The 24,728-nt window shown below is 43.1% G+C and overlaps 1 protein-coding gene across 1 annotated transcript in view; it reads right to left on the bottom strand.

Moving 5' to 3' along the window:
- Nucleotides 1-24,728, bottom strand: part of LOC122799562 (thyroid adenoma-associated protein homolog) — a 672,025-nt gene that overhangs the window by 115,415 nt on the left and 531,882 nt on the right. Inside the window, exon 25 of the mRNA XM_044068695.1 lies at nt 12,991-13,197. Coding sequence (XP_043924630.1) covers nt 12,991-13,197 — 207 coding nt within the window. The remainder of the gene's footprint in view (nt 1-12,990; nt 13,198-24,728) is intronic.

Genomic DNA, 24,728 nt, shown 5'->3' with positions numbered 1-24,728 from the left:
TGCTGCTTTGAAGCTGTCTCTGGTTATGGTGTTGTTTGTCTCTGGTAAACATACAGTTGTGCCTGGATTCAGCTTGATGATGTCTTTCCAACAAAAAGTTCTCTTTTCAAGTATAGCAGAAGGGCTCCCAGGGATTTTGTGTGTTCTCCCAAGTGTTTTTCAGGAACCACTGAATTTCCTCCTGTGTAATTTTGCCAGGGGAATCACAAAGATGCATGATACCATGAAACCCAAGGTTCTCAAATATTCCCTTGCTGTGACTGTCTTTCTTGGCAGTAAGCTGAATAGGTAGTCAGTCAGGAAGAACACTGTCTTGACGTAAGAAGGCTTTGTGTTGCACAGTGTCTATCATTGCACCCAGAAAGAGAATTCTTGTCTGGAGCTAAAGCTGGGACTTTTGGAAATTGAGGGCGAGTCCTACCGTCTGAAAGTAGTTTATGGTAGCCTGTAAGGCTGTTTTTTCCTGGATAAGACAATCATCAAAAGCAGGGGTAAATGTGCACTCCTAGTGTTCTGCAATGTGCTATAACTGGGCTAGACATCTGGTGAAAATTCTGGGTGCATTGGATAAACCAAATGGTAAAACCCGCTGCTACAAATCAAAGGTATCTCCTGTGTTCTTTTGCTATAGGCACATAAATATAGGTGCCCCTCAGATCTATTGTAACCATGGAAGTGCCTGGAAAAATCATGAGTAGCAGTTTTTAAAGAGTCAGCATTCTGAATTTGTGAATATCTAGCAACTTATTTAACTGAGAGAGACCTAGAATTCGCGTCCAAACTCCTTCCTTTCTTTGGACTAGAAAAAATCTGGAATAGAACCCTAATGCCTCTTCCCCAGCAGAAAGTGGTTGAATGGATCCCTGTCACAAGAGTTTTTGCAAGATGGGGGGAGCTTCTTGGTCTTTTGAAGGCTTTGGTATCTCTAAGAAGAGAGACCTTTCTCTGAACTTAAATTAGGTAACATTTTTTCTGGGATGTTTTGTACCCACTGAGTTTATGTGATGAATTTCCTCTGGTTTAGAAAGGAAAACAGTCTTCCTGCTAGTGGGATGGAGACAGGGGGTGTTGCTGGGGACGGGGAGAAGGGGGCAGAGGTGTGCAAAGTCACAGCTGTTCTCCTGGGGGAATAGTCTTTGGAATACCCAAGTCTATGGCGTTGTTCCGGTTGCCATCTTCAGGACTGTCTAGGCCTTTTTGACGTTGGGGGAGAGGCTTAGAAGGATAATTCTTATTGTATCTTGGGGTTGGAGACAAATACTATTCTTTCAGTTTTTATTTCCATCCCTTTTTTATCCAATTTCTTGAAAACCTTCTATGCAGGAGACCCAAACAGGAGCTATTAACAGATTCGGCTGAAACTAAATATGGCTCTGCTTGTGGGTTCTTGTAGAGGTGTTTGTGAGTGCCATCACTCTACAAAATCAGCCTGGCTTCCTTGGAGTGGGAAAAAGAGATGTCTTTGAAGACATCATCAAATACCACATCGACTGGTGGGGCAGCTAGTGGTGTGGGGGAATGAAAGCTTAGAAGCTTCCTGTAGTAGGTTTGGGCCTGAGAGAATTCCATGCTTTCCCACTGAAAAGCCTCCTTCATCTTATGTAATGAATCCTCAAAGGATAAATCCCCTGCAGGGAGAAGCAGAGGAAAGGGTATCATCTGAATCAAAATCAGGATAAGATTGAGGGCTGAGGTATTAAAAATAAGGTAACTCTTCCTCATTCTCAGATCCCAAAGAGTCAGACTCCTCTTGAAAGGAGACATCTCTTGGTCTTTTACTGGAAGAGGCTACATGCGGCCATGAATTCCTGAACAATTTTAAGGAGGTCCTGAGTTTCAACCTGGGTAGTAATAACCGACAAATGGGGCACAGACTGAACGACTTTATTCTTTAACTAAAACAGTTTGTTCAGCCAGGTATCAGACCTCAGCTCTGTAGAACATAGTTTTGGTGACAGGAAGATATTTTGTTACAAGTTTCAGTGTCTGATTTCATCTAGCTTGTTACAGATATTTTGATTTCTCAACCCCCCCCCCAACCCCACCCCACCCACACACACATGCACACTGACCCTGTTGTGACTTTAAAGCCAATGCCTCTGTTGTTATCTGCTCCTTATGGTAATTTGACCACCAAATTCCCACCCTCTTCTATTTTATTTCTGTTGTCAGTAAGCATGCAACTATCACTTGTGTAAGCTATTTAAATGCATTTACTTATCACTTGTGTAAGCTATTTAAATGCATTTACTCTCCCGATGATTACACAACATACAAGTATCACTTGTGTAAGCTTTTTAAATGCATTTACTCTCCCGATGATTACACAACATACAAGTATCACTTGTGTAAGCTATTTAAGTGCATTTACTCTCCTGATGCATTACACAACGTACAAGTATCACTTGTGTAAGCTATTTAAGTGCATTTACTCTTTAATTAAGTGCATTTACTCTCCTGATGTATTACACAACATACAAGTATCACTTGTGTAAGCTATTTAAATGCATTTACTCTCCCGATGCATTACACAACATACAAGTATCGCTTGTGTAAACTATTTAAATGCATTTACTCTCCTGATGCATTACACAGCATACACGTATCGCTTGTGTAAGCTATTTAAATGCATTTACTCTCCTGATGCATTACACAACATACAAGTATCACTTGTGTAAGCTATTTAAATGCATTTACTCTCCCGATGCATTACACAACATACAAGAATCACTTGTGTAAGCTATTTAAATGCATTTACTCTCCCAATGCATTACACAACATACAAGTATCACTTGTATAAGCTATTTAAGTGCATTTACTCTCTAAGTGCATTTACTCTCTCGATGCATTACACAATATACAAGTATCACTTGTGTAAGCTATTTAAATGCGTTTACTCTCCCGATGCATTACACAACATACAAGTATCACTTGTGTAAGCTATTTAAATGCATTTACTCTCCTGATGCATTACACAACATACACGTATCGCTTGTGTAAGCTATTTAAATGCATTTACTCTCCTGATGCAGTACACAGATCCATAATACTATGTGCCCACTCAGCCAACCAGTACTGGTCTTGTGTTGACTGCCATTATCACAGATTGGCTTTGGAAACTCCTCCCAGTATCATCTCTCATCTGGTTACACTAGTGAGTACCAGTAGATCAGACTGGGAAGTTCCTCCCCGTATACAGCTAAAGCTCCAGTTAAACTTCACAGTTTCATAGGTAAGTACTAGGTTATCTGCCCTTGTGGGCCATTTTTAACATAGACAATTTTCTTCAAACATGAGAATCAAACTGTATACCTTGTGTCAGTGAGATACACACCTTAACCATACCTTTTTCCATGTCTTTTGAAATCTGTTCGACCTTGTTTTTCTAGCATGTAGGTCCTTCCTACAAATTAATTTCATTAGTACTCATTAGTAGCCCTTTTTTCCTGGCACAAAATATCATGAAGTCACAGTTTACCTCAATTTTTGTTGCCAGCCTGTTAGCAATAGGAACACTGAGGCAATGCAAGAATTACCAAATGCTCACTGACAACTGTTTAATTCTTCCAATAAACAATTCCATATGTGAGAGATGCATGTATCTATTAACCTTGGAGGCCAGTCTCTCTTCAAATACTATAGGCTATACTCAGCACGTTGTCAGCTCCAGCATCCACCTCATACAACCAAGCCCAATGTATCCTAGACAAATATATGAGGGTTTAATATACAGGATACTCAAAGTCACACTAACAGGCAAACAACATACACAAACACTACAGACAACACATCTACAAAAAGGAGTCACTCACCTGAAAGGCAAAAGCCCTAAAGGCAGCAAGGCTGAGACAGTACATTTGGCCATGTTTAAGTCATAGATGACTTTGCAGTCAGACACTCTCAGCTGCCTCTGAGATGCCATGATGTGCAGACTCACTAGGGTCCTTAAGTCCCTTCACCCAAAATACACAAATGACATGGTAACTGCACACATGGGAGTGAACGATTTGAGACATATATCCTTGGATTATGTGAGGAGGGAGTTGATAGAGCTCTCCCACCAACTTCAGATGTACATTCTGAAACTAACATTGAGTAGTATCCTACTATTGCCAAGAATGATGCCACAATACAAACAACAACTTCAGCTGTGAAGTTAGTTACTGGTGTCATTCTAAGGGGATCCACTGTATATCAGTAGGGGAGGAAATTATCTACAGCCCTGGCTGCTTTGCTACGGATAGCTTACACCTCCCTCCTCATAACTTCTGTATACTGGCCAGAACCATTTCCTCCCCAGTAATGCCTTTTTTAAACAAGTTCAGTCTCCTCAAATTACCTACATAACTTGCTCAATGCTAGAAGCCTAAACAAGAAGTTGAACTCATTACAGGCATTCTAAACTCTTAAAAATAGAGACATCCATATAGTTACGGAACCATCATTTCACAACAGCTATAGTACTCTCCAGAGTGCAGTTTTTAGTGCCTACCACTCCTTCACTGACAAAGTGGAAATGATGCTGTTATGGAGGGGGTGTGTCTGCATTCCTAAGAAGCCATCTTGCTTCCAGACCCTTCCACCAGGACAATGACCTTGAGCTTTTCTATATCCCTTTTATGGTAAAGGGAACTCTGTACCATATATATCATAGCCAAATACCGTTTAACTCATCTATATCACAAGAAGCCCATGAAGCATATCTAAACAAACTGACACCACCTCCTTATCGAGTCTAACACTATTCTATTTTGAGAGTTCCAACTATCCATTCATTAAATGAGAAACTTATATCACCTCAAATAAATAAGTGCAAAAGATTCTTGAACTTGATGTTAGCTTCCTAGACCAACTGGTTCAAGTCCCAACTAGGGGTTGAAAGATAACGGACTTGGTCCTCACCAATATTCCCACCCTAAGCTTAACACCTATACTTACATCATCATCACTAGTCAAATCTGTCCACTATTGAGTAACACTTTTGTGGGTAAAATCTGACTTATCAAAAAACCCTTCTGTGTTTATAGACTACTCTAAGGCAAACCTAATCCAGCTAACTGATAGCATGATGAAATTTAAGCACCTTCTCACCTTGATGACCTCATACTGCCTGCGGCCACATTTACAGATAATATCTATGACTTCCTCATAGCATGTATGCCGGCATATGTCCCCACAAGATGTAAATACAAAGCCACATTTAGGAATAAACCCCTATGGTGCGCCACTGTAAGAGGAAGAGACTCATAGTCCAGAAAAACAAACTTAATATTCCATCATCTAGTAATGAACATAAAAAATAAATAAAGACATTTGAAACTCCAAAATTAAGTATGAATTGAGAATTTCTACCTCTGTTAAGAACAACCACAAAACCTTCAAGTATGTTAGAAACCTTAGAGGTAATTCCCAGCACCTAATACACAACACAACTTAACTTGGCCCTCAAGGACACAGCCAACATGTTAGCGGACAAATTCATCTCTGTCTTTACTCCCTTATCTCCCCTTAACTTTTCCCAGTTTGTCACAACATTCACAAATTCCCTTCTGATCACCTCCAAGATGGTACTGAATGCTCTCTCCAAGGCCAAAAACAATTGCTTCACGGATCCTGATAATGTGTCAGGCTGCCTTCTTGTTAGCCCCAAACACTGTTTGGTAGACTCGCAACTAATCCTATTCAACCTGAGCCTCTTCTTTGGATTTGTACCAAAGGAATGGAAAATTGTGATAGTCATCCTGTTCCATGTGTGTAGGGGGATCCAGTACTGATCCAGGAAAATACAATCCTATAAGCCTTATCAACCTTATCTGTAAAGCAACTGAAAGTACAGTTGTGTACACTTACCATAAATGTAGATGTTCGAGTGTATTCACTGTTGCAGTCATCACACTTGGGTTATCCTGCCAGGGGTAGCCCTCAGTCGGCCTGAATACCAGAGGCTTAGTATTTCTGTGTCGGCTGCTGTCGCTCCAGGACTGACGTCAGGTCGTCAGTGGTATAAAATCAGGTAGCCAACAACATTATATCTGTTTTTCTTGCCCCTAACAGTCAGGAGCGCCCAAATAAGGAGCTAGGTTACGGTAGAAGAACACCACCAGTAGAAAGTAAATGCCAAAAATTCCCTTTAAGGAGAGAGGAAGAGACAGAGAAAGAAAGACAAGGGGGATGGAGGGAAGGAAACCAGGACTGCAACAGTGAATACACTCAAACATCTATATTTATGGTAAGTGTACACAACTGTACTACGTTCTTCGTGTTTCACTGTTGCAGTCATCACACTTGGGTTGATTCTCACAGCTGAAGAAAAGGGTGGAGGCAGTCAAGAAGACTGGGCGCTGGCTAGGATGCCCTGCAAGACTGCAGTGGCAAATCCTGTCCTGGATTTGGAGAAGATAGGCAGGTGGGAATGCTTGGTGAAGGTATGAACAGAAGTCCATGTTGCAGCCTCCAGGATGTCCCTGGTGGGGACCCCTCTGACAAAAGCTGCAGAAGTGGAGGTTGCCCTAGTGGAATGCATCCCGACTCCCTTTGGGGGCGGTTTCCCTTGCTCTTTGTAGCAGAAATTGATGCAGTGTGCTATCCATTTGGAGACTGATTGCTTGGATATGGCCTTGCCCTCTGCCCCTGCTGAGAAGCTGATTAGCAATTGGTCAGTTTTTATAAAAGATTTAGTCCTATCCAGATAGAATCTGAGCTATCTGTGCACATCTAGGGAGTGCAGAATCCATTCCCCCTTGTTTTGTGGGTTAGGGAAAAAGGTGGGCAAACAAATGGATTGGTTGAGAGCCACACTGGACACCACTTTAGGCATGAAGGATGGGTTAAGTCCTGAGGGAGACCTTGTCAGTATAGAAAATGATGAAGGGCTCTACAGTCACGAGTGCTTGCAGCTCTGAAACTCTTCTAGCTAAAGTGATGGCCAAAAGCAAGGCTGTTTTCCAAGAGTGGAATTTTAACTCTGCGGAAGCTGCAGGCTCAAAGGGGGGTAAGATGAGGTTTTCCAGCATGAAGTTAAGGTCCCAAGCTGGGGTAGGAGCTCTTCTGGGTGGCCTTAAGTTGTTAGCCCCTCTTGGGAACTGTTTGATGAGAGGGTGTGAGAAGAGAGGTGGCTCTGTGCTGTAATGAACAGAGATGGCAGAGGCATGAATTTTAATTAAGAGAGGAGATGGATAGACCCCTGTGTAGTAGGTCTGCTAGGTAATCCAGGATGAGAGGTAGGGAGGGCAGTGCTGTTTCAGCTCCCTTAGCCTGGATCCAGGTGCAAAACCTTTTCCACTTGTCAGCATAGGATTTTCTAATGCTGGGGCATCTGGCCTCATATATAACATCCAGGATTTGTTTGCTTAGGCTGGCAGCTTGAGGAGAGGTCAGGGAATAAGCCAGGCTGCCAAGTTCATGGTCTGCAATTGTGGATGCATGAATTCTCCATTCTGCTGGGTTAGGAGTGTTGGGATCTGAGGTAAGTGCCATGGTGGCAGGGGTGACAGCCTGCACAGCAGTGGATACCAGTGCTAGCATGGCCAGTCTGGGGCAATCAAGATTGCCCTTGGTTTTTCCTCCCTTACTTTGAGCAGTACCCTTGAAATGAGTGGTAGAGGTGGAAATGCATAGATCAAGAGGTTTACCCATTGGAAGGAGAGAGTATCCACTCTCCAGACCTTGCTGTGAGGTAGCCTGGTGCAGAATTTGCTGAGCTGATGATTGGAGTGGGAGACAAAGAGGTCCACCTTTGGGGTGCCCCATTTCTGGGTTACAAGGTTGAAGGTTCTGTGGTCTAGCTGCCACTTGTGTGGGTCTAGCCGGTTTCTGCTTAAGCTGTCTGCCACAGAGTTTAGGGAACCTGGCAGGAATTGTGCTAGCAGGTGTATCTGCATGGCTGAGGCCATGTGCCAAAGGGTCAAGGAGAGCCTGCAGAGAGGATAAGAGTGAGTTCCTTGCTTGTTGATATACCACACCACGGTGGTGTCTGTTTTGATCACTAGAGGCCCTGGGAGAGTAGGGGTCTGAAAGCTGTCAGGGCATGCTGAACAGCTAGCATCTCTTTTTGGTTGATGTGCAGATGTACTTCATTTGGGCTCCAATGGCCCTGAATGCACCTGCCGTACAGGTGTGCACCCCAGGCATAGTCTGATGCATCTGTGGTGAGGGTCTGGGCAGCATGGGGTTGTGAGAAGGGAAGTCCTTTGTTGCGATTGCATGCTGCTGCCCACCAAGGAAACTCTTTCCTTAGACAGGGTATCATGGATTTGATAATTTCCAGGTCTTGAGAGTGTTGACAACAAAGGCATTTTAGGTACCATTGTAGTTTCCTCATATGCAGTCTGGCATATGGAATGAGTAGAACACAAGAGGCCATGAACCCTAGAGCTTGCAGGATTTTCCTTGCGGATAACTGGGTTCTGGTGGCTAGTTGAGAGAAGTAGCCTGTCAGGTAGGCTTGTTTTTCTGGAGTAAGAAATGCCATTTGGGATGCAGTGTCCAAGCTTGCTCCCAGGAATCCATTTTTTGTGTGGGGATTAGTTTTGATTTCTTTTCATTGATAATATACTCAAGTGAGGTCAGTAGGCCCTTTACAAAGGCCAAGTGCTGTAACAGCTTTTTTTGACTGCCTGCCTGAATCAGGCAATCGTCTAAGTAGGGGTAAATTTGAATATTTATTTGTCTGCAAAAAGCAATGGCTGGAGCCAGGCATTTTGGGAAAACTCTGGGAGCAGTGGATAAGCCAAAGGGAAGCGCAGAGAACTGAAAGTGCATAGATCCTGCTCTGAAATGTAGATATTTCCTGCAATATTCCCTGATTGGGATGTGCAGATAGGCCTCTTTTAGGTCTAGGGTGGCTAACCAAGCATCATTGGAAAGCATAGGAAGAGGCTGCTGGAGGGTGAGCATTTTGAATTTTGGTATCACCAGAAAGGTGTTTAGAATGGATAGATTGAGGATTGGGCACCAGGTGCCCTCTTTTCTGGGTACCAGGAAGAGTCTGGAATAGAAACCTTAGCCTATCTGGTCTGCAGGAACATGCTGTATTGCCCTCATGGAGAGCAGGGGAAAGAACTTGCTTTTTGGCCTCTGCCCACTGGTTTGAAGGAAGATCTGGGAACCCTTTGGGGGTTGGCAGAGTGTGGAAATAAAATTGGTATCCCTGGGACACTATGTTGAGGACCCATTTGTCATTGGTAATAGAGGCCCAGTTGCTTGCATGGAAGGAGAGTTTTCCTCCTAAGGGCACAAGCAGGTGGGCAGAGGTAAGGGGTGGAAGTGTAAAGTAATTGGGAGTTCTTACCATAAGGGGGTGGCTTAGCACTCCCTGTTTTTGAAGAGGAGGAACTCCATTGCTTACATCTCTGCATTCTCTGGCAATGCTGTCTGGGCTGTCTGCTTCCCCTGGGTCTGGGCTGAGCTGGCCTGGAGGGGGCTGTAAAGGACTAGTGCTTGGAGGGGCAATGCCTACTGAACCTCGGAGGCTGGACCTGTAAGAAGTCTTTAACTGTCTGTATAGATTTAGCTTTTTTTTCCCATCTTTTTAAGACACGTCTTCTGCCTTGGTGCCAAACAAATTGTCTTTGTTCAATGGTGCGTCCAACAATTTTGATTTGACATGGTCTGGCAAGGTCTGTTCCTTATGCCAAGCATACCTTCTAAGGACAGAACCAGTGACTGCTTCCCTGCAAGATGCTTCTATGGCATCAAAGCTACATTGCAAGGTGTGCTTAGTAACTTGGCTTGCAGAATGCATAAGCTCTTGTAATTCTTTATTTTCTGCACAAGCAGGAAAGGAAGATATTTTTGTTTGAGGAGTTCCATGGTATGCTGTTGATATTTCAGCATCTGGAACTGACAATTTAGTACTCTAATAGCAAGAGTTGCAGAGGTGTATACTTTTTTATCCCATCTGTCTAAAGCTCGGAAATCCCTGTCTGAGGGGGTGGGATTCTTAGCTGAGGTTGTTTTAATTCCTTTAGGTCCTTGGGAGATGACCTCAGGGTCAGCAGTAGGATTTTTGAAAAGGAATTTGTGAGAGTCAGGGACTCTGTAGTACCTGTCAGGTTTCCTGGGAGCAGGAGGAAGGGTGTTGGGAGTTAAACTGGATTCCATAAAATCATCATCCACAACATCTGGGACAGGAGGAATGGCTAAAGGTCTGTGCTGTGCTAAGTCTAAGAATTCCCTGAGTCACTTTTCTGACTGAGGATAGTCCTGACATTCCCAATGGAAATGCTCCCTTAAAGTATGTAGGGTTTCACCAAATGAAAAATCCTCTGGAGGAGAGGCAGAAGGAATGGATTCCTCTGCATCAAAATCCTCATAAGCAGAATGGGGTTGTATGTCTTCATATTCAGAAACCTCAGCGTCATTGGACTCTGGCTCAGATAAAACTACTGCGGACAAGTTTCTTTTTCTTTTGGAAGGGGTAGACTGGCTTCCCCTAATAAGCATAATAAGGTCTTCTGCCATTTTAAGCATTTGAGATTAAGGCATGGAAGCAGGTGCCTGAGATTGGGTCATCGTTTTTTTAGGCGCAGTTTGTACCCTGGGCCTTAGAAACTCAGTAGTTTTAGAAAGAACTGAAGATGCGAAAGAAGTTGTCGGTTTGTGTCAAGTATTGGTAGTGCAAAGAACTTCCTCGGAAGCCAGTGCCTGCTCAGCAGCTCCGGACCTATCCAAGGTACAGACATCCGCAGGATCCTTAGTCGAAGATGAGTCACGTGGCATAGCGGACTCCGAACGGGTCTCAGTAGTGGCCTGCAATTCCACAGAAGCGGGCATCAGGGGCTGCAAAGGCGCCTCACTGAGGACTGGAGAACTGATGACTAGCTTAACGGAAGCATCGGCAGAAGTTTTGGACTTGTGCAGTTTGTCTCTGTCTTTATCCTTACGTTGTTTTGGAGGATTGGTAGTCAGATAGCTACAATAAGGGCCCGACAACGTATAGTTCTGGTGTTGAACAAAGCACAAAAGTGACAGCGAGGGACGTCGTGGTCTGGGCTTAAACAATTGACGCAGTAAGAATGGAAGTCTCAGTGTGGTATTTGCTTTCCACAGGTGAGACAATTGTTAACTTTTTCTGACATCGGTTAGAGCAAGAAAAAAGCATCCCCAACGGGGTACTTAGCTTTAGAAGACGTCAACTTCAATTCGGAAACAAAAATTCAGGTAGCGGCCGACCAGCACTCATGCAAACTGCTTCTGCTTTGGGCTCCTTGGCAAGAAAGACTGATGTAATGGCGTTAGCTGCCTGATTTTATACCACTGACGACCAGACGTCAGTCCTGGAATGACAGCAACCGATGCAGAAATACTAAGCCTCTGGTATTCGGGCCGAATGAGGGTTACCCCTGGCAGGATAACCCAAGTGTGATGACGGCAACAGTGAAACACAAAGAACATAATCTCATTATGGAACTTAACAAGAGCATAGGCAGTTTACTTGAACTTGTTAAAGGCAGATTCTGTCTCCTGAACCTGGTGAGCTTCTGTTCTTGATGCATTAGACTTGGGCAAACCACTTCACACTGCCTAACTAGACTTATCCAAGGCCTATGATACCATCTCATTCTGGAATTATCAACAAGCTACTCACACTAAACTACGTAAATCCCTATGTTACCCACTGGATAGTAAACTGGGTAACTGGCAGAAACCAATCAGTTAGTGGAGGAGGCACACTCACTTTGAAAAAAGGTAGTTACCAGTGCTGTCCCCAGGGATCTGCCATAGGACTACTTCTCTTTGTTTTTTACTTCTCTGATGTGAAGGTTGGCATCAAGGGTCAGTGGCTGACCATGTTTGTAGATAATTGCAAACTTGCAGCTGTTAACTCCCCATCCAACCTCCAAATTTTTCAGGAGGGACTAAGACATACCAATAAGCGGTGCCTGGATCACAGCCTAAACTAAATCCCAAGAAATGCAGCACTGTGCCCTTGGGCAAATTTGGGCACTCATGCACCAACCATATAGGTGGCACACCCCTATGAAAGTAGACTCAGCCATTAGGGACCAGGGCACTTTCATTGTCAAAAAACTATCCTTTGATTACCATGTATCAAATGTTGTAAGGAAAGCCTTTTACCTTGCCAGACTAATCATCAGGGGTATTTCGTCTGGAATACAGGAAGTTATCATCTCTCTCTACTCCCCCTTCATTAGACCCATAACAAAAAATAAAGGCTCATATTGTATGTACTAAGCAAATGACCCAGGTTGACAGACTGTAGTTTTTTCACTAAAATAAAGGATTCGACTTCCTTGAGCTACCCAGAACACCCTAAAGTACTTGTTCTACTTTCAGTTTCCTACAAACTTTTGAGAGGTGACTGCTGTCTAGCCTACAAAGCCTCAAAGGATCCAGTTCTATGTGGCCTCCTCAAATCTGCAAGACTAATAACCCCCACAACACCAGCTCAAGAGAAGCCAACTTCCACCAAAACATAAGTAGGACCTGCTAGTGAGACAAATATAGACAGATAGATAGATAGATAGATAGATAGATAGATAGATAGACAGATAAATAGATAGATAGATCAATAGATATTCTAGAAAATTCCTCTTTTATAGAATAAACTTCCTTTCGATATAAAGCAAAGCACCTCCCTGATCCTCATTCATTAAAAGTAATGGACAAATGGATGGGCAATCTTAAATATATCCCAGGTCTGCTCCCTCAAGCCCTCATTGCAAGGTGTCGAAAGTAGGTATAAATTACTTGTGTCAATAGGTATTTACGATTTGGGTATTAAGGCAAGGCTATCAATGGTCCAGTAGATCAACAGACTAGTACTGACTTATGATGAACCCACAAGCAGAAACAGGCAAGCACTAATTTAAAGACATGTACAAGCATCCTGGGACTTGATATGTCTGTACAGAAACAAAGCACCCAAGCAAGAAAAACCCTGTTTTTAAAACAACATTAAAAAATTAACTGAAGGCCACACTAAAAGCACATAAATCATGCTTGGTGACCTGCTCCCTCATTACTTACCATAAGAGTTCTTCTCAGTGCTGTGGCAAGGGTCCCAGAATTAGGAACGCTTCCCTCATTTATCCAGGAAACGATGGCCAGTCGCATGTCACTGTCATCCATCAACAGTAACTGGCAGATGTCATTAAATTCACTTTCTTCAGCCATTCTTGCAGTTTCCATACAAATTAAGCGAGCAGCAGCCTGGCGAAAAGCTGCACTTCCAATCTAAGGAAAACATGAACATAGTTAAAGGTTTTGTGCGCAAGTTATATTAAGGGGAATCATCCCTCCCCAGTAACAGTCTGTTGTAAAAATCATACTGTGCTACTATTTTTCTCAAAATAAAGTTAGACTCTTAAATTTTTGGCAAGGCTACCCAGTTATAAAGCACTCCTTGCATGGAAATGAGACTAACGGTAGGTTAGAAGTAAAATGCGGCCCCTACCTCTACTAACAGGATATTACTGCTCTACAATTCTTCAGCCTCTTTTATGCCCTGCTACAGAGACAGAACAAGGGCATCAAGACATGGTAAAAAGGGTATCAAAAACATGCAAAAAATGTAATTTTTAAATTATAAACACTGACACTGTTTTTCTGTATATTTGTTACCTTGTTCTGCCCAGGTTGCCACTCTCCTTCTATCTGTACCATCCATGGCCCTATACCTATATTAATCAGCATTGTACTCATCTACAGGCATTTTTTGACAGAAGAGATGGAGCCTTAGCAAAGGGTCATAACACCAGGGAGGTTCACCTACGTTCACCAATCTCCCTCCAAATGCAGAACAAAACAGCAAAAAACTTTGTGCACACTCTCCTGAGTGTATCCAAAACTAAGGCATTGCCAAGGCCAGCATGATGCAGTCTTTGTTCTTCTCCAAGCCTCCACTATGGGTCAGCAGTACTGTGGCTAGTTTACAAGCCCCCTTTCTAGCAAGACACAGCTGGGCGGTGACTACTTCATCTCCTATTCCTGGATGGCTTCTTTGGCATTTAGTCTGCTATTTCAACACAAGTCATCATCACAGCAGGAAGGACTCCAGCATTTGAACAGCCCATTTCTTATCTAAACTGTAATAAATAAACTTCGAATACAGTATAATTAATCATATTAGTACTATAGTGCAATGAACATTTACTTTCGGATAAGTAACAGTTTGTTGGCTGATAAGAACTACCTGCCCATTTCTAATATGACCATTTCTCTATGTGGTGGATATGCTACAAAGTCCTATGTAACCACCAACTTAGTTTTCTCACCATCTAAAAAACATAGGTATTTTATTTTGCCTACTAATTTCTGAATTTTATCATGATTTTTAATCCTTCACTTCTACATGATGGTTGTTCCACCCACACACTACTATTTCTGATTAAAAATCTTCTGATTTTTAGTCTGATGTACCTCAACATTTTATTTTTTTAAAGGCAATGCATATTATATTCCTCTAGTCTTTGACTTCATACGGCTTTAGTGGGGCATGTCATATACCGCTTTGGTTGCCTTGTCTGAACTACCTGCATCTTGTACACAAGCAGAATTCAGATTATGAGGCTCACTGCACAAAGCGCCCAGTACCACTAATTATGCAAATTAAGTGTATAGTGACAGAGATGACTGGAGAACATGGGAAATGTAATGCAATATCGCTGTGTGCAAGCGAAGTGTAGTAAATGACTAAATGCAGAAAGGGTATGCAGACACTGTACTGCTGCACATCTGCAATTCAGGACAGAGTCTGAGCGTGAAACACAGACACAGCACTCACAAACAGCTGTGGTCATACTATGCATGCTTACAAAAGCACAGCACCTATTCACATCACACACTTGGTGATCCACGTAAATGCAGAAATGCTAGCAAAACAGATGCACACTGCCCAGCCAAAATGCCAACATGAATGTGCTTACTCTTTGCAGAAAGTCGACCTTCTTATTCAAGCTGTCCAATCTATACCTGTTGCCAAATATCCACAGTTTTGTGTTACTCCTGCTAAGTCTATTAAGAACACTGTCTGATCAGGCTGTTGACAGAATGCTTATCAATCACCTTACTGAGCTGTGCTACAGTATACTGATTACCAATTATGCTCTCTCCTTCTGGCCATACAATTTGGTGCCAACACTGCTTGGTCCAACTGCTCATATTTGTCTATAAGAAGAGGCATGTGTGTTCACAACAGGTCACTGCCTGAACAGCGGTATTGGTATGATATATGTACACTATCTGGTGTACAGTAAATATGCCACACAGTCTTGTAAGGAATCAGTGACCATCACAAAGCTTACTGTACTGTACAGAAGGGATCATCGCACAGAACACCAACAACACTTTCACTGGTTCTACAGCTGTGAGCCCCAGTTTAGATACACACTTACTTCCTCTGACTAATAAATGAATCTGAGTCAAGATATCTTATTACAAAAGCTGCCAAGCATGAATTCACAGCATGTTTGATGCTACAAGCAGGATATTTAAAACATCATATCACTTGGTAGTTACTAGATCTTAATACATATTCTGCAAGTTATGGACTGTATTGTGTTTTTCTGTGTGGTTCTCACACTATTGGTATAGTGGTTAAGGTGTTCGCCTTACAGGCACTAGGTTCAGGGATTGATTCTCACATGGGGTAACTGGCTTAGCTTGGCTTGGAATAACCCACAAGGACAGTTAGCCTTGTACTAATCTATGAACTTATAACTTAAGCCTTAAAGAAACTAGCAGTATGTGTAAAGTACGGTTCTGTACCTACCATAAATGTAGATGTTCGAGTGCATACACTGCTGCAGTCATTACACTTGGGTTATCCTGCCGTCAGGTGGTTCCCCCAGTCGGCCTGAGTTCCAAAGTCTTGGTCCGGCGTCAGTTGCTGTCGCCTCCTCCTTGACGTCAGTGCGGCAGGGGTATATAAGATGCAGCCGACACCATTTTCTTCAGTTTTTCTTGCCCCAGATGTCATGTGCCCCCGAATAGGTAGGCAATTCAAATTGCTAATAAAACATACATAAGAAAAGCAAACAACAACTTTCAGCTACCAGCAAATACTCCCCCACAGGTAGTAAAGGGTAGAAGACATAGGTACATACCAGCAAATAAGAGGGGAAAGAGGGAAGGTAACCTGGACTGCAGCAGTGTATACACTCGAACATCTACATTTATGGTAGGTACAAAACTGTACTGTGTTCATCGTGTTACACTGCTGCAGTCATTACACTTGGGTAGAATCCCAAAGATGAGGTTGGGTGGCTGGTTCTATAAGGCATTAAGGTGGCTATAAGGCCCTGCAGTACTGCAGTGGCGAAGCCAGCTCTGGATTTAGAGTATAGAGGCAGATGGTAATGCTTGATGAAGGTATGCACAGAACTCCAAGTTGCTGCTTCCAAAATATCCTTGGTAGGTACTCCTCTGAGGTAGGCATTTGATGTGGCTGTTGCCCTAGTGGAGTGAGATCTAATGCTGCTAGGTACAGGTTTCCCATGGTGTGTATAGCTGAAATGTATACAATGTCCTATCCATTTTGAAATAGTCTGTTTTGAAATGGCTTTTCCCTGTGCTCCTGCAGCATATGCTACCAATAATTGCTCAGATTTCCTGAAAGCTTTGGTTTTGTCTAAGTAGAAGCATAACTGCCTGTGAATGTCCAAGGAATGCAGTAGTCTCTCCCCTTTATTCCGTGGTTTTGGATAAAAAGTTGGCAAATGAATAGTTTGGTTTAGAGCCACACTGGATACCACCTTTGGCATAAATGTAGGGTTAAGTTCTTAAAGATACCCTGTCCTGGTGGAAAATGAGGAAAGGTTCCACTGCCATTAGTGCCTGTAATTCTGAAACTCTTCATGCTGATGTTATTGCCAGGAGCAGAGCAGTTTTCCAAGAGATATATTTTAATTCTGCTGTGTTAGCTGGCTCAAAAGGAGATAAAGTCAATTTTTCCAAAACAAAATTGAGGTCCCAAGTTGGAGTAGGTGCTCTATGGGGCAGTCTTATGTTTTTAGCCCCTCTGAGGTACTGTCTTAGCAAAGGATTAGAGAAAATTGGTGGATCCGTGTTGTAATGAGCAGAGATGGCAGAGGCGTGGATCTTGATGGATGAGAAGGAGAGTCCTTTGTCCAGCATCTCAATTAAATATTGTAGTATCTGAGGAATGTTTGGAACATGAGGGTCAAGGCTGTGTGCTTGGTTCCAGGCACAGAATCTCTTCCATTTATCCGAATAGGCTTTCCTGGTACTAGGCCTTCTGGCCTCCAGAATGACATCCATAACAGCTTTGGAGGGAAGCATTGCCTGCTTGACTAAGGAATCTTCCATGCTGCTAGGTTTAAGGTCTTCAGCTGGCTGTGTAGTATCTGATTATTGTGCTGAGTCAGCAGATGTGGGATTTGAGGCAAAATCCAGGGTGGTCCTTGTGCTAAAGATTGGGTACAAGTGCTGGCATGGCCAGTCTGGTGCAATCAGGATCATCTTTGGCTCTTCTTGCCTGGCTTTTATGAGTACCTTTGGCAGGAGAGGTAGTGGTGGGAAAGCATATACTTGTAGGTTTTTCCAGCTGAATGAGAGGGCATCCACTTTCCATGCTTGTGGATGGTAACTCCTTGTGCAGAATTTCTGTAGTTGGCAGTTCATTGGGGATGCAAACAGATCTATGTCCGGGTTCCACCATTTCTGTGTTATCATTCTGAATATCTGTGGATTCAATTCCCATTCGTGGGGATCCATGATGTTTCTGCTTAAGTCGTCTGCCAGTGTGTTTTTCTCTCCTGGCAGGAATTGTGCTTGCAGATGAACGTGATAGTTTAGAGCTGTGTTCCACAAGGTCATGGCTTGCCTGCAGAGGGGGTAGGAGTGAGTGCCCCCTTGCTTGTTTATGTACCACATAACTGTAGTGTTGTCTGTCTTTAGTAGAAGTTGTCCTGGATGCAGCAGGTCCTTGAAAGCTATAAGTGCATTTTGTACAGCTAGCATCTCTTTTTGATTGATGTGAAGATGCCTTTGTTCTGCGGGCCACTTGCCCTGAATACAGTTGCCTGCCATGTGTGCTCCCCAGGCGTAATCCGATGCATCTGTTGTCAGTGTTTCCCTGGCTGTGGGTTGAGTAAAAGGCTGTCCCTTGTTGATTTGACAAGCTTGAGCCCACCATTGAAACTCCTGTTGAAGGCAAGGAATTAGTGATATAACTGTTTCCAAACTTTGACAGTGTTGAGACCATACATTCTTTAGGTACCATTGTAGTTTCCTCATATGCAGTCTGGCATATGGAATTAGTAGTATGCAAGATGCCATGTAACCCAAGGCCAGCAGAATTTTTCTTGCAGGGAGTTGAGTCTTTGTTGCCATCAATTGAAAGTATTGAGTCAGTTGTCCTTGCTTGTCTGGCGTGAGATAAGCCATCTGGGCCGTTGTGTTCAAGCTGGCACCCAGGAATATTATCTCTTGTGAGGGCACTAGCTTTGATTTCTTTTCATTTACTGTGTACCCCAGGCAACTTAATAACTTTTTTACAAACGCCAGATGCTTTAGAAGAATGTCCTTGCTCCCTGCTTGAATCAGGCAGTCGTCCAGGTACGGATAAATTTGAATTCCTTTCTGTCTGGAAAATGCAACTACTGGTGCCAGGCACTTTGTGAAGACCCTGGGCAAAGTAGATAAGCCAAAGGGCAGTGCAGAGAATTGATAATGCATTGAACCAGCTATGAATCTGAGGTATCTTCTGCAGTTTTGTCTGATAGGGACATGCAGGTATGCCTCCTTGAGGTCCAATGTCACGAGCCAAGCTTTCTTGCCCAGCATTTGAAGAAGCTGCTGTAGTGTCAACATTTTGAATTTTGGAACATCCAGGTAAGTGTTTAGAGAAGAAAGATCCAGACTGGGCCTCCAGGCTTTGTCCTTCCTGGGAACCAGAAAGAGTCTTGAGTAAAATCCTTGTCCTTGCTCCTGTGGTGGTACCTTTTGAATAGCTCTCATATCCATGAGTGCTGTAATTTGTTTTTGAGCCTCTGCCCATTGATTTGGTGGCAGATTTGGCATTCCTTTTAACCTTGGCAGAGTGTGAAAGTGGAACCTGTAACCTTGAGATACAATGTTGAGAACCCATTTGTCTTTGGTGATCATATGCCAATTGTGATAGAAAAGTGCCAGTTTTCCTCCCAAGGGGGCTGCCAAGAGAGAGTTGTTTGGCAGCTGTAGGGGGAAGTCATCATTGGGGCTGCTTTTTATATGGTTGGGGCCTGTCTTCCCCTTCTTTCTGGCCTGATGCAACCCATTGTCGAGGCCTGTAAGGACCTTGTGGTTGACCTCTCCCTCTTGGACGTCTGTATCTGCCCCTTTGAGGTCTGTCTGTAACTGGAAAGGACCAATTCTTAGTTGGCCAATTTCTGCTAAATCTAGGAGGCTGAACCTGTAAGAAATCCTTCACCGTTTGCATATATTTTGCCTTATCCTCCATTTTCAATACCTCTTCTGCCTTAACTCCAAAGAACACATCCTGCTGCAAAGGTGCATCCAATAATTTTGCTCTAACATGATCTGGTAACGTATGTTATTTTAACCAAGCATGTCTTCTAATGACAGAGCCTGTAACGGCTGCTCTACAGGAGGCCTCTAAAGAGTCAAAACCACATTGCAAAGTATGTTTTCCCACCTGTTCAGCTGCATGTAATAAATCCTGCATTTCTTTAAAAGTAGAAGGATCTGAATTTGGAAGCATTTTTGTTTCAACTGAGACAGTAGAAATTGCTGATATTTTAGCATGTGAAACTGGCAATTTAAGGCTCTCATTGCTAAAGTTGCAGACGTATATACTTTCTTTCCCCATCTGTGTAATGCTCTGGAATCTCTGTCAGAGGGAACTGAATTCTTGGCTGATGAGGCCTTAACCCCTTTGGGTCCCTGGGAAATGGTTTCAGGGTCAGCAACAGGGCTTTTGTACAGAAATTTGTGAGAGTCAGGGACTCTGTAGTATCTGTCAGGTTTAACTGGGGCTGGAGGTAAGTAATCAGGATTTAGGCTGGATTCAGTATACACATCATCCACAACATCTAACACTGGTGGAATAGCAAGGGGTCTGTGTTGAGGTAATAAAAGGAAGTCTCTGAGCCTTTTCTTGGATTCTGAGTAATCCTGGCCTTCCCAGTGGAAATGATCCCTCATGGTATGCAAGGTTTCCCCAAAGGAGTAGTCCTCAGGCAAGAGAGGCTGATGGAATTGACTCCTCAGCATCAGAATCCTCATAAGGGGGTAAAGAATATCCTAGGTCTGAGGATGAATCTGAAGAGATGGACACCTGGTCGGATGATTCATAGTCTGCATCCCTGTCTAGGCCTTTTATTAGGAGGGGGATGGGACCCCCTGATCAGAGTGATTAGGTCTTCGGCCATCTTGAGCATTTCTTAGGCATGGAGGCCTGTGCTGGAGAATGCTGTTATTTGTTTCTTTGATATTAAAGTTGGTTTAGACTTAGCAGAGGGTTTAATGCTTAACTGAGTAAGTCTGAAAACACCCTCTGAAGCTGCGGGCAGCTCAGCTACTCCGGATTCCTCTGAAGAGTTAGTTTCGGTAGGCTGAATAACTTGTGCGTCCGAAGGCCCAGCCATCTTCACGTGGCAGTCAGAGGTGGCCTGTGGTTCTACAGAAGCGGTAGTCAGGGGCTGCGAAGGCGCCTCGCTGAAAACCGGAGAACTGGCGACTGGCCTAGAAGAGGCTTCGTCATCAGTTTTGGGCCTCGGATGCCTATCCTTGTCTTTGTGCTTTTTATGTATTCTGGTCGTCGGCAGTACCGATGGCATGGTATAATTGAATTTTCTACCAAAACAATGTCGGGCAAAATCAAACCGACATTTAATAGTGCGTTTGTTAAACCTAGCACAAAACAGACAACCAGTGACGTCGTGGTCTGGGCCTAGGCATGGGATACAATAAGAATGGAAATCCTTATGAGATATTTGCTTACCACAAGAAATACAGTTATTAACTTTTACTAACATCGGTCTGAGGCAAGAAAAAGTTTCCCCAATTGAGTACTTAGCTTTGTAGAAGACTTCAGTTCTGGATTCGGAATGAAAATCTCAGGAGACGGCCGACTAGCACTTGTGAACTGCTTTTGCTTCGGGCACCGCGCGGCAAGAAAGACTGAAGAAAATGGCATCCGCTTCATCTTATATACCCCTGCCGCACTGACGTCAGGGAGGAGGTGACAGCAACCGACGCTGGACCAAGACTTTGGAACTCAGGCCGACTGGGGAACCGCCTGACAGCAGGATAACCCAAGTGTAATGACTGCAGCAGTGTAACACGATGAACATCTACTGGTCAGCTCAAACAACACTGTTATGCAACAGATCTGGAAATTCTCTTACAGAAGCACTACAATGGACTCACCACAGACAGAAGATTGCAAAAGGCTAGCAAGAGACTTAGAAAAGTAAGTACAACTGAAGAGGCTGTTGACATACCACAGGTAACAGTCTGGGCAAGACTTGCATTACAGCTACTACTGGCAGCATGATGGAGAAATGTCTAAGCCAACGGGTAAAAAGGTCATACTGACAAACCATTTAGTAAAAACTATAAGAAAAACCCAGTCAAACAAGATTCTTAAACCTTGTGTACTGAGGCCTATGGGATATATGCAAATGACTGCTTAGGGACATACATGGCTTTGAATACCCATGACTTTTCACTTTTTTAAGTCTTTACTTGTGCATTCAGGCCAATAAAGCCAATCTCCACTAGTTGCAGACATGCCAAATTTTGCCTTTTTCTGAGAGTACGGCATAAACAGATTGTTCAGCCATATTATGAAAAGAAAGAGCTTATAAACAACTTTGATATCCGTAAACATTAACATGACTGCAAAAACTATCCCAAATATCATCCAAACCAAAGGTACAAATGTCACACAGATAAAACATTTGGTAAAAACTGTTGGGGGTTGGTACATTGGCTAGGCTAAAAATAACCCACAAGAGCACCTAGCCTAGTACTTACCTATGGACCTACAAACATAAGAAGACAGACCCAGCCAGGCTAGAATCTTCACTGTGTAATACTTTAAAACCTCCTGTAATGGAGGCCTATGGGATATATGCAAGTGACCTCTTAAGGACAAACCACTGTTGAGACAAAAAAGCTCCACGCTGACAGTGCACAGAACTGGAGAGCTCATCTTATTCCTAGTACAAAGTGACACCTGCTGTGCTTGTTTACCACATTAAACCTGACTAAACACCTAATGTCACCTGCTAAATAGCCAACTGGCTCACAGACAGGATGTAGGAAATCAAAATAGGGGACGTTGCCTATACAGTTAAAGAGTAATTCCAGAGGCTCTAACAGCATGAAACATGATCTATCAGGGCTTGTGGAATTACTGTTTAACTATAGCCTCCAAACATGCTTCGTGCCTCATGACTGGAGAAAGGCAACAGTCATCCCTCTGCACAAAAGTGGGCCATCTACAGACCCTGGAAACTACAGACCCATAATTCTCACTAGTCTTATATGTAAAGCCATGGAAAGAATTATCATGGAGATGATCAACAAGAGATATAGTAAACCTCCACACACAGGACCCAATCCAGTTTAGTTTCATCAAGGGCAGATCGTGCTTACTCAACCCGGTGGACTCCTTTGAGAAGGTCACCAAAGCAATGGATGAGAGCACAATTGTTCACACTGCCTACCTTGACCTGGTCAAGGCATGTGACACAACACCCCACTCGGGCATGGTTGACAAACTCAAGAGATTAGGTACAAACCCATATGTCACCCAGTGGATAGTTAACTGGCTCATACACAAGACCCAGGAAGTTAGAATTGGTGAGCGCACCTCTACAAAGAGGCCAATCACAAGTGGAGTCCCTCAGGGATCAGTCCTTGGACTGCTCCTTTTTGGCATTTACTTCTCAGAAGTCAAAGCCAATGTCAGTGGTCTCTGGCTGACTAAATTTGCAGATGAAATTAGAAGCTGTCATTGAACCTCACACTGACACAAATGTTCTCCAGGACGGCTGACACAGACAAACAACTGGTGTCAGAGCCATGGACTAAAACGAAATGCCAAGAAATGCATAATAGTATCCACTGGGAAGTCATCCATCCCTGCTATCATAATGACAACACATCCCTTAGAGCTGACCCAGTAGTCAGGGACTTAGGGACACACAGATAGCAATCTACCCTTTGACCTTCATGTGTCTACAGCGAGGAAATCATCCTACATTGCGCAACTTATAAACAAAGGTATGGCATCTAAGTCCAAGGAAGTCATTGCTCCACTGTATTCGACATTCATCAGACATATCATTGAGAACAATGCCCCCTTTGGTATATACCTAACCAGGCATATCCAACAATTGGAATGTCCATAGACGTTCCTCACTAAAAGAATACAGGGCATAAGTAAAATATCCTATGCAGACCACCTCAAGGCCCTGGCATACAGGGCATTGTCAGACCCCACTCTGATGGACCTCCTGCATATCCACAAAACAAACAGCACAAAAATTACCCATTTTAAAGACTTAAATCTTGCCTATGATATAAATAAGACCTGCTGGAGAGATAGGTATGTATCCCAGAGTATACCCTGCCTATGGAACAGGCTCCCCATCCATGTCAAGCAGAGTTCCTCCCTAACCCAATTCAAGTGCAACTTGAACAACTGGATGGAAACTGGAACTTCATCCCTGGTTTGGCACCTATGTCTCTAATGGACACAGGTAACCTGTAAATGGTTAATCTCCCAGGCGTATGCTTACACTTATCAAGGGTATCAGAACTTGTCAAAGACTTGCAAAGCATGGCTAGCCTTAAAAAGACCCTTGTGGTCGTTAGCCCGGTAAACACCTATGAACCAAAGAGCAAGTCACCAGTGGAGTGCCCCATGGTTCTGTGCTGGGACCCCTCTTGTTTGGCATCTACTTTTCTGAAGTAAAAGCCAAACCAAAGGGCTGACTAAGTTTGCAGATGACTGCAAGCCAGGTGCAGTCATTGAATCCCCAAATGAACTAGCCATTCTGCAGGAAGGTTTATACCATGTTGTAAGATTATGCTCAACAAGGTTTTAAGGTTGAAAGTAACTTTGCTACAAATATGCAACATAAATAAGGAATAAGATAAAGCTTGCTTAAATGCAGAAACAGAGTTTAGTAATATGTGATTAGCATCCATACTAAATGACTGTGGCTTAAAAAAATAAGGAACTTGCTTATGAGTGTATTACACACACATCAAGAAAGCTGACTTCTTACAGACATGACAAGAATGTAATTTGCTTTCTTTAAAGAACTGACAACAGGACATGTTTTTCTAAGAAAGTTTAAAAATATGGTTTTCTAATCCACAAGGCGTTTCCTTGAAGACAATTTACTTTTTTGCACAAGAACAGATGTGTCAGCATTTGCATCATCAAAGCAGTATCTTTCCAAAACCAAGAGGGTGTGTGTTTAACTAAAAATATATATAAAGTCTGTATTAAATCCAGTTATGTTAGGGGTAATGGTAGGGACACATTTGTCCTGAGGTAAATGTTATATCTCTCACATCATCTGTACTATATGAGAAGTAAAGTAGAACATTTTCTGAAGCTGTAACAGAAGTATGTGTGGTTTATTATAAAAGTTATTGGTTACTGCTCTTAGAGACAGGTGCTGCAATGTATATTCTCTCATCAGTGTATATTCTGCAAGTTTCTGTATGCAACAGACTGTGAATGCAACTATAACCAGACTTTGATTTCAGCAGAATCCAGC

The sequence above is a fragment of the Protopterus annectens genome, chromosome 4.part0, assembly GCF_019279795.1.
Source record: "Protopterus annectens isolate FY-2018-M chromosome 4.part0, PAN1.0, whole genome shotgun sequence".
In the NCBI taxonomy this organism is placed as follows: domain Eukaryota; kingdom Metazoa; phylum Chordata; order Ceratodontiformes; family Protopteridae; genus Protopterus; species Protopterus annectens.
The sequence above is the reverse complement of the archived record's forward strand: the minus strand, read 5'-3'. Positions and strand labels throughout refer to the sequence as shown.